This window comes from Limulus polyphemus, unplaced genomic scaffold (assembly GCF_000517525.1).
Source record: "Limulus polyphemus unplaced genomic scaffold, Limulus_polyphemus-2.1.2 Scaffold2043, whole genome shotgun sequence".
Taxonomy (NCBI): domain Eukaryota; kingdom Metazoa; phylum Arthropoda; class Merostomata; order Xiphosura; family Limulidae; genus Limulus; species Limulus polyphemus.
The window spans coordinates 65,313-77,093 of record NW_013667653.1 but is presented as its reverse complement, the minus strand read 5'-3'; the positions used below and the strand labels follow the sequence as shown (position 1 = coordinate 77,093).

The following is an 11,781-nucleotide window of genomic DNA, read 5'->3' as shown; positions in this document are numbered from 1 at the left end:
AAACCATGTTAACTATCAAATAAAATTCTAAATTTTGTTAAATGTTAGTGAAGAAGGGCATTGCCCGAAACGTTGTATCCACAATTATATATATTAACTCCTTAGTGGTTTAACCTATAACATACTTCTTTTATCTTTTTCAACAACCACTATGCATAATTTCCTACACAGTTTTATACAAACTCAGAATTAATGCAGTCATCTTGTTTCCATCTATCAGTTGTTCAAGATGTGGAATACTGCTTAAATATCCATTAGTAAAAACTTAAGAAACAACAAAATATAATAACCCAGCCATAACCATAATCATCAGATATGAGCCTTCGTTTATCATCACTCAAGGGTCCTAACCCCCATCCTAACATTTTGTTTACCCTTAATGTATTTAAAGAAATACTAACTGTTAATTTTTACATTTTAAGACCAACCTTTTTTCATACATCCTCTATAATGTTCTAATTTCCTGTCAGACCAACTTTCATGATCTTCTATAATCCTCTAAATCTCCTGTCATACCAGTCAATTTAAATTTCTTATATTTATGATGTTTTTCTTTAGTTTTATCTCTTAAACTGTTTGTGAGCCAACATGTGATTTTAGTTGCAGCTACCCTTTTCTTTCTATAAGGAATATATTTACCTAGAAAATTTCAAGATTTTCCACATCTCATCAGTGTCTCCAAATAACTCAGCTGCCCAATTCACAACAGATAATTCTTGTCGCATTTCGTCAAAATTTTTAACCAAAATATAATTATTTTTTATCTCCATATGCAGTAAAACATTGAACCTGATAGAGCAATGATCACATAGACCCAGATGTTCCCCAATTTCCACCCTCTCTATCACTTCAGTGTTTAAAGTTCACAATAAATCTAAAATAGCACTGTTTCTAGTTGGTTCCTTGACTAATTGGTGAAGAAAGCCATCTTGAACAGTTTCCAAAAGCCTTTCTCCATCACATTTCGACTCTAGCATTTCCTAATCTATATGCCTGAAATTAAAATCACCCATAATTATGACCTCATTAACAGCTGAAATCTTAATCTCATTGTAAAGTTTCTCATTAATTTCATCAGCATCATCTGGTGGTCTGTAACAAATTCCCACTAAAAGCCCTTTTCCTTTATATCCACTGATAGAAACCCAAATGGATTCAATCTCCTTACTATTATCTTGACATCCTCAACTTCAGCAGGATGCAACTAAGATTTTACATATAAAGCCACTCCTCCTCCCCCCATCTTTAGTACTCTATCCCTATTAAATGGCCTGTAACCCTATATTTCAAAGAAATTTCTGTTATCAAAATCATATACATTTAACGATGTTTCAGTTATTCTCATTATATCAAAATCCTCCATTCCTACCAGTGCTCTAAAGTCATATATTTTATTTCTTATACTTCTAGCATTACAACAGTAAGAATTAAGTCTACCCTTATAACTACTTCTATACTCATTTCTTATACTAAACTTTTTCCTGCCTTTTATCATTTTTGCATTTAGTTTATCCTGGCCCTCACCACTGTCTAGTCCTAGTTTAAAACATCCCTTACGACTGAGTTGATAACCCTAGCAAACGAGCCAGACCCCTATCTTATTTAAATTTAATTCATCCATTCCAAAAAGTTCCTTTCTTCCATTGTACTGATCTCACAAGTCCAACCAGCCAATCTGCTCATAACAAAGCAACATGCTTTGAAGAAGATATATAGTAAAGCCACATTTGAAAGGTGAACATCAACAACTGTTACCATGTAATTAAAAACCAGGGAGTTTTTTTATAGTTTCTTTAGAAATTTCTTGTTGCTGAAATTTGAATTCTGTTATATTACTTTCTTCTGAAAGCTCGAAAAATATTCATTTCCAAGAATTCACATGAGAATACTTAGGGTTAAGCAGAATTTATTTTGTTTTTATTGGGCTAGAAAATTGCTTGAGTAAGTAAAACAAATTCACCAAAAGAAAATCATAAAAATAATTAAGGTAATGAATATAAAACATGCTATATGGTTAGGTATATAAAATTTATATGGTCAATAAATAACTAAATAAATCTTGATTTTGCATATTTCTTTTATATTTTATTACAAACTTTTTACATCGTGTAGGCAAATAATCACACAGAAATTTCTATAAATTTGGTATGGTGATACTGGAATAAAATCAGACAAACTGGATTTGAAGATGGCTTGAGTGGATATTGAAGACAACTTTATTTGAAGTTTAACATTTTAACAAATGTATAACAATGTTTTGTCTGAATGTTGTACACTTGTCACTATGTTAAATTTGTAATAGTTTTCTTTATCACCCATTCAAGTTGTCTTCAAACTTTGTTGTCTCAAAGTGGGTTACTCATCACAAAACCTGTAGACACATTGGAAAAAAAAAAAGAGACAAACTTTTTCAGATTTTTAAGCTGATAACAACAAAAAAAAGAGAGAAATCTAAGACACATGTAAATATATATGTATATTTTCTTTTTTTTATGAACAGTGTTTTATAATGAAGTTTAATAAAATTAAAAAATTATGAAGTCAAACAAATACTAAATGTATTTAAATTACTTTCTTTACATACAAACTATATATTCTTGCGAATGTTTTGTCAAACTGTGTGTGATTTGGTTCTGTAATTTGCTTGTGTAACAAAAAAGACTGAGGTCTATCAAATTGACAGACTTTGTCCTTGAGGGTGGTGGCGGCTAGATCCTTTAACAACTTATATTAAGTTTGCATTACTTGAAAGGGAACTACACGAATATAACTGAAAATGTTTTACCATTCAAAGCACTAATAATTTTCACTAATGTTTCTTCCTTGTTATATGTAAGCACATCTGTCAAGAAGCTTGCTTAGATGATAGACATAGAATTACAGCTTGCTAGGAAACACAAAATTGTCAAAACCTTTACAACAAAAATAGCTCATTAACATGCACACTTACAAAGGTTTCGTTTTGATCTAAAGTCAGCCAGTAGTTCATTAAGTTCTTCTTTTGCTTTTCTTCTAGCCTTTATAAAAATACTTCTAAGATTATCTTCCTTTTCTAACTGGTTTTGGAGGACATCATCTTTTTAAAATAAAAAACAAGAAAAATGTGTATATTCAAAATACTATCAAATACCAAGTATTTTAAGATAGCATAATATTTTACTTATTACATATAATTTAAGGACAAAAGAACTGTTGGTCCATCTAGGCCATCCCTTCCTCTAAACTAACTCTTAAATGAAAATAAAATGCTTAAAACCAGCCTTTGTTATTCAAATATTTATCAAGTCTTCTGTTAAATTAATTGCATCCACCACATCTGAAGGAAACTCATTTCAAAGGCCAACCCAGCTGTTAGAAAAATAAAGCTGTCTTAGCTGTAGATGACTCCCACCCTGCCAAAATTTGTCTCTCCTAGTCCTACCATTAAATACGAAAAATGATCATGCATCTACACTATCAATTCCCTAAATAATTTTATACGTTTCAATCAAATCTCCTCTAACTCTTCTTTTGTTTTTCAAAAGAAAACAATTTCAGAGATCTTAACCTGACTTTATATGACAACCTTACCATACAAGGTACCATTCTAGAAGCCCTCCGAGTCCTTTCTAACAATTCAATGTCCTTCCTATGGTAAAGAGCCCAAGACTAAATGCAATACTCCAAGTATTACCAATGACCTATTCACTGAAATTACCTCTTTAGACTTGTATTCAACACTTCTATAGAGACAACCTAAAATCCTATTTGCCCTACCACTAGCAACATCACACTGCTTGGGTGGCTTATGAGACTGATCAACTAGAATACTAAGATTCTTTTTTTCCATATCACTGCTACAGTTATTCCCATCAAAATTACATTCATAATTACGATTTCTCACATTTATTATAAGTTAAAGTCATCATAAGCAAACATTTATGTAACTATACAAAGAAAATTAAACTCTTTCACAACTACTTCTTACTGTTATCAAACCAAAATTATATTTAACTAAATGTACAGTGATCATAAAGAAAACCCATAATTAAAATTTCTTAAGAGCTATTTACCTTACTGGGAAAAAATTTCATCAGAAGCATAATGAGAAACACATTTTATTGAAGAAAGTTTGTACATGAGACAGTGTGCTATAACTTTTATTAAAAACTAACATTATTTCATTTCCTTCCTTTAAACAATATCATTTGTTGATTTGTATAAACTGTGTGTCAGAGTGCAGGGTATTATAAGGACCCTAGTAACAGCTTTGATATAATGAATAAGAAAAATGGTAGGCACATTGAAAACTTCTAATGTCACATTTTGAAATCTTATTATAATGAAGCTTGCGATGTATACGTCCAAAATTCGAATCTCTGAAACTACTGCACTGATCCCCACCAATCATAACTGGGTAACATTTTTAAAACTAGGCAGTGTTTTTATAGCTGAGCAATAAATAAAACATTGAAATTTCTACAAAAATGATATGTTTCAGATTTAACCAATAACAATTACAAAACAAGGAGTAAGTTTCAAATATAAAACAATAAAAAAACATACTTAAAAAAATTATTTGTTTTTCTTTAGTGAAAATCTCATGAGTGTTGCAAGGTACATTCATTGATAACTGCATCTACAAAGAAATACTTGAATAAAATCAACTCTGTGATGATAGCTCATTTTTAAACTAAAATTTCAATAAAATCCCTTTTCTGATGGACGGTGAACATTAGTGAATGTTCAGTATAAGTACATTGTTGTAGAACTGTCAGACGGTTCCAGAAAAGGCTGCAGGTCCAATAGCCTTCCATAGGAACTAACAGTTATACCTTCACGGAGGGTGGGTATTTCTGCTAGTATCTTGTATAATGTTGAAACCTTCCATGAAAAGATATGATCCTCAATATGCCTTTCATAAAATTTAAGTTTCCCAGGGACAAGGTTTTAGGATATAACAAATTTAAACACAAGTTTTTTTATATGTTTTGCCTGAGTACAGTATAATGAAATAATTTTGATGCCTCACTAGGTCATTACAGTCCATGCTGTCATGTCTAGTCACACTATATCTAATGACTGTGTATACTAATAACCTTACACCACAATTTATATTACAAAATGCTTTATCATAAGGCTGTGAAGTCCAGAGCACACCAGTAAAAAGGTGACAATTTCCCAGCACCAATTTCAATTGGCCAGTCACACAGAAATCTATAGGAGCTGCAGACCCCTACCTTGTTGGATTCATTTCCAGATGGATGTCCTTCTTGATTCTCACTTGTTAGAATATTTCACTTCACTTACCACAGCTCGGGTTATACTTGTTACAGGTCTCTTTCTGGATGGTCTTGGTATCCCAACTTGATCCATATTACTTTGTTTTCCCATTCCATTGTATATAAGGGTTATCTCAGTCTTTGAAAATCTAAATCCCTGATCTCAGTGGAAGAATATTTTGCACTGGATCAGGCTATTATATACTTCTCCGAAAAACTATAACTTTTTGATGGCATCACACTACCCACAAAATGTCAAAATGTAGTTCTGATATATACTGTTACACTACAGCTTTATAATGACTGTGTCACACAACTTCCTGATTTGCATACTGATATTAATTTTAATATAATGTCAATCCTATATAAGTATTGTAATACAATGACTACAGTATGAAAATATGGGTTTTGTTTTAAAATCATGGCAAATAAAAATCATTATAGCAATATTTATCAACATGTACAAAGTTTTACATTATCTGAACTACATACACTAGTTTCCATTATCAGTATCACAAACTAATTAAATTTTGCAGTATGTACTGAAATGCACATCATAACTGCAGTATGAAGCAATAAGTTGTAACTATACTTACATTTTCTACACTATACTTACCAATTTCATTTAGAATAGTTTCATCGATATTCTTGACTTTTAAAGGCTAAATGAAAAACAAATAAAGTACATGTAACAAATGCTGGTATTTTCTAATGTACATAGATATATAGAATACTACTGGAGCTGAAATAAACAATACTGATAATAAATTAGCATATTCAATCATTAATTTTTTTTTCATAGAAAAATTATAAAATTGTTCTCAACCTTATTAAGGTGTAATGTAACACTATATCAGATTTATTAATTGTTCTCAACCTTATTAAGGTGTAATGTAACACTATATCAGATTTATTACTTGTTCTCAACCTTATTAAGGTGTAATGTAACACTATATCAGATTGATAAAATAATAAATTATGCATCTAAAAATAGGGGTTTTAAAATTCATACATCAGAGAGAGATGATGAAAAAAAATCGAGGATGGAATAAGTCGGAGTGAACAAATGTCATGAACAGGGAGTTTGAGAATTTTTTAAATATTTCTTTTTGAAATTAAAACTTGTATGGTATTAATAATTTATTTATTAACTATATTTCAATGCCATGTTTATTCTTATACATTTTAATAATGTAGTTTAATGAAATTTTGAATGACACTCTGTAAATGCTTGTGATGTGTACACTTTGACCTACCTGTATCAAGAGGATTAAATAGCTAACTTCACAGGTGTATATCAAATGAATCCACCTATTCTGTTACATATTGTATCTTGTTTTTAACATAAAATTAAAAATAGTGTGACAATACATTCTTCAAAATGTTTTAATTCAACAATAATCCATGATGAGGTTCTTGCAATTTTTTCACATCTATCTTTAAAAATATTGATGTCCTTGTTATCTCTTCAAAGTTATTTAATACTGCTGAATTTTTATAATAAGTTGCAAAATTTGTTACTTCTTTCTATTTCTTATATCTCTGCATTTAGAATGCTTTTCAGCTACACTGTAATACACACACAAAGATGTTGAATAAAAATGAAAACTGACTTAGAATAAATAGCCTTAAACTATATTTCCGATTTCATTTACAAATTATTGAACATCTTTGATTTACTTACAGCACCGGGCACTAGGAAGCTTGAATGAATTTCATAAGCCCATTTCTTCATTTCTTTTACTGTTCCTTCTTGGAAACTATTAGTAATCAAGTAGAAAAACTGAAAAAAAAATTACATAAGAATCTTAGGAATAATGAGTTACTATACATATTGTTCTTGAATAAACAAACTACTTAAGTATAACAAACCGAATATCATAATACACTTCAAATAAAAAGTTAATATTACCTAATTCTTAATCGTCTGAATGGTAGTGTTTATTTATAAAAGCAGAATGAAACAAGTAGCTTACTGAGTTTACTATTTTAAAGAGTTTGCAAAATTAGCTAATCAATTATAGCCAAGATAACATTTAACAGAAATGGAGGAAAAGAATCCATGACTATATCAATGTGCAAGAATAATTTAATATATATATGATCAAAGTAATAGCATTACATATACAAAGCAGCATACTCTAATAACCTTAGGTAAAGAATACACATTAATTTATTAAACAACACTTTTATAAATGTCACAAAAATATGATATGTAAATTTTTTATCTGGTCTAATAAAAATTTCTTTTTTTACAGATCATGTCATCCATATTTTTCTAGGATTTCCTTATTTTTACATTTTACAGCATAGTCTAATTAAAGTAGAAAATATTACAAATATTATTCATACCAATGCACTAAAGTCAAAGATAACTTAAATCAAAACATGGCTTAAAAACATGAAAAACATCTTACAGACAAGTATAGTACTTACACTGCAAATCATCAAAAAAACTGCTTGCAACTTAATAACTCATTTAGTGCCACATATATACAAAACATCAAAATTTTACACATAGACCAAGATTACCTCTCAGTATACATGTATCATCACACTTAGCATTTATTTTGTATCAACTCAGGTCATAAAATTTAAATTTTTATAACACTGTGTATTGTATTAATAAATTATTGCATTATCTAATATGGTTGTAAGTCAAAATCTGATTCTGTAAGTGGTGTTATAATTAGGAACAGTTTTCAGGAAATAAAAATAGGATTGTTTCAGATTTCAAAAATTTCTAATTTATGAAATTGTTGATATAAGCCAAATAAACTATTAGATAAAACCTTTATTGTTAAATGTATTTTACTTTTTCTCTGTACATGACTCAATTACACCAGTCACTGTGGCTTCTTTATGCAACTGTATCGTCTCTCTCTCTCTCTACCTTCCCTTTCTGGCCATCTAAGACTTCTAACCCAATTATGACCAGTGACCAGATGTTGACTGCACATTCAAGCTTACATTTATGTGTAGCTTCAAGGATTTTTGATTATAACAATACACTTAAAGATTTTTTATAATTTTCTGCCAATCTCAAATCACATGTTCATAACTGCTAAAAAACTATCATTGTTTAATAATACAATTATTGATGTTTTGTTTCTTATGTAATTTTCCTTGTCGTACTTGATTTTATTAACACAGCCTGTTGTTCCCACCATATGATCTAAATGAACAACTACTAAAGAAGGCCAGCTTGAAAAATAACTCCAGATAAAGTATAAATACGAAAAGTTTGGACACATCAAATCATAAAATAATACATGTTAATATTCATAAAACAGGTTTTATGGGAGTGTCAGGTTGACCTAGCTCCATCAAGAAAAAACAATGCAATCCTATAAGACTTAGGAACAAGCCACATATCTGTATGTTTGCTTTTAGTTCTCTACACATTCTTTTCACTCAAGAAAGTTTTAAATTTATATTTGTTTGGAAACGAAAGAAATTTTCTTCTACGATAACATTTCAGATAAGCTTAATTCAGTTTAGCAAGTACACTAGGCATTGGTAAAATATTTGGATGACTCAAATCCTTATTTATTAAATATTAAGTTTATCCCATTGAAACAATGCCCATATATACAACAACTTTTTATCAAAAATAAACTATTTTTTGTTAGATATAACTTGATCTTGACCAAGAATGCTATTAGGAAAAATACTGTTATCCAGCCTGTCCTGACACCAGTTTGAAAGGTTTGGTTCTAAATGACCAATAAATTTTTGTCAGTTTATGTGAATATATTTATAATTAATAATTGGAAATGGTGATCACTGCAACTGGCAAAATAAAGTATCAAAAGAAACGTGCTAGTTTAAATCAATCAATTTGAAATGGACTGGATATATAAAATGTCATCTGCTGTTAAAGAATAAAAAATAGCACCCAATAAAATATTGGAAATTGCATGACATAAAAAAATGATAGAAAAACTAAATAAATAACTAGATGAATTTTTTTAAGCCAAAACTAGATAAAATTTAATAAATTATTTGTATGTTTCAAACAATTTGGTAAAACATTTTCATTGTGAGAAGGTAACAGTAGCACTCACCAATCCAAAAGCAGTAAATTACATAAAATTTTAATTTGGTTGACTAGGTGATCTTTTTTTAACATTGCCTTAACATGGAGTACACCTTTCCAAAATTCTTTAATAAAATCTTTAAGTATAACCATGGTTATTTATTCAGAGAATTGTACAAATTGAACAACTTTGTACAAGTTAAGCACAAAGCTACACAATGGGCTATCTGTGCTCTGCCCACCAAGGGTATCGAGACCCGGTTACTAGAGTTGTAAGTCTGCTGACATACCGCTGTGCCACTGAAGGGTACAAACTGAATAAGTTTCAATAGGTGACAATGCATTTATACAAGAATGGACAAAAAATCATCCCTATAGCCTAAAAACTATAATCTTAGTTCCATTACAATTCATACTTTTTTATCATATTGTTTTCCTATATATTTTAAAATTGAAAAGCTGATAACAATCAGAAATAGGTAAGTCCTTTTTGAAAACATAAGAGTCAAGTTGAAGAAAACTGTGGTAATTTCCAAAATTTAGTTAATAATAACCTTTCATGTCGATAGAAAATTCTATTCTAAGCCTCAGATGCATTTATTTTCTGGATGTCTGCCAATCCAGAAAAATCTAGGTCATTTACTTGATGTTTACAAAAACATTATGTAATATATTCTGACTTAAAACATTACTTGTGGCTCTCTTGGTAATTAGTTTAAATGCCAATAGCAAAATAAGTTCAATTTACATAAAACTAATCGGTAAAGATTTGGTAATATACAAAGATGTTAGTACTCACGAGACTTGCAGGTTCACTGTTGGTTATAAGAAAGTACATGAAAACAGCTAAATGAGCTTGATATCTCAACAGCTTCCACATAGCATTAAATGGACCATGGTTTTCCAAAAGACCCTATAAACCCAGAAACAAAACCAATATATATATATAAAATCTTCAAAATAAAGTAGTTCTTAATCAAAATGGAGATTAGTAGATCAATAGTATAGTTTATTCTTATTTAACATTATGGGCATTATAGGGGGTAAATGATTTAAAAGTTTAAAAAGTTATTTTGATATATCCTAAAAAATCATATTAAACTAAAATGCTAAGATTTTAAGTTTTTATTAACACTTGTTTTACATGAAAAAATTTAAAAAAATTTAAACTGCTAGCCCTAATTGTCAATTTTTAGCCTCCTGTTGGGATTATTTCTCATATGATGGAAATTATTAAATTGACCATCTGCACATTTACAAGTTGTCCATAGATGAATCATTGGAGGACTTTTTAGCTCTGAGAATAATGAATTTTAGAAGTTGTTGGTGTCAAGAACTGTAAAATAAAGCTTTCTCCATGTTTTTTTTTTTTCTTTCTTGTTTCTGAAGTTGACAAAATAATATATACATTATGTGATACCTGGGATTATTTTCTTCTTCACAATTTATTAACCTAATGAGCTTCTTGTGGTTATTTATTTTAAGGTATTAATTGTTTTGTCGGTTAATTCTTTGTTTACAACAAATCAAGTTATGTAATTCATGGCCATCAATCAATACCAGGACTGTATTTTGCCCTTGGTCAAAAGTAAAAGATGTTATGTTTTTTGTTACAAAATTAATACAAGGCCATAGATAAATTTTATGTATAAAATAAGACTGATATAGATATAAAATCTATTTAAATTATTCTTAATATTTTAGAATTTTTTTTATTACACCATTTCTTTGAAAAAAAAAAGACAAAGCATATGAAGTCATTAGGCCTACTACGGTACCCCTATCTAAACTGTATATCAGTTTAGTGGTTACATGACTCATTAATGCCACAATAAATGACTATGTTATGACACATTTTGATTGTATTATAAATTTTAAGTTGACAAAAACAATCAAATTTATACATCAAAAGGTATCATAAACATTATGCAATGAGTTGTAAATGTCCATTTCATATTTAGTAATGTTTACGAGTTATTAATACTTGTTAATAAAAGGTGACATAATACCAAACAATAAGTTTTAAAGGGTTAAAAATCCATGTCAGAAATGTGAATTACAATCAGAAGGTGCAGTGACTGTTGAGTGATATGCAATTATTAATCAATGCAAAACATTTAATTGATGATAATGTATTGTGCACCAAAACTGAACGTAAATAATTTTATTAGGGTAGTCATTTTTGTTCAGAATAACAATGGCGTTGCCTTTATCAGGGAGTGCAACATTTAGTGACAATTCTTTTACGGCTACGATTTCATCAGGGGTTGGATGGTTAGGTTCTCTCTTATTATTAAAATTATAAAATGTAGCCAGAGCAAGATTTTTTAATTTAGTAATAAAAATCATGGAATTGATCAAGATTGCCTTTATCGTACATGAGAAGGTCTTTTTTTTCATTCAAATCTATATTTCAAAAACGTTTTCACACATATATTATATATATATATATATATGCATAAGTTTTACAACAGAAATCTT

At 29.3% G+C, this 11,781-nt stretch overlaps 1 protein-coding gene across 1 annotated transcript in view; it reads right to left on the bottom strand.

Annotated features, from left to right (window-relative positions):
• LOC111087351 (rho guanine nucleotide exchange factor 11-like) overlaps positions 1-11,781 on the bottom strand; it is a 36,606-nt gene that overhangs the window by 4,379 nt on the left and 20,446 nt on the right. The window contains exons 6-9 of the mRNA XM_022393693.1: positions 10,100-10,213; positions 6,946-7,044; positions 5,878-5,923; positions 2,951-3,076 (exon numbers count right to left, since the gene is read on the bottom strand). Coding sequence (XP_022249401.1) covers positions 2,951-3,076; positions 5,878-5,923; positions 6,946-7,044; positions 10,100-10,213 — 385 coding nt within the window. The remainder of the gene's footprint in view (positions 1-2,950; positions 3,077-5,877; positions 5,924-6,945; positions 7,045-10,099; positions 10,214-11,781) is intronic.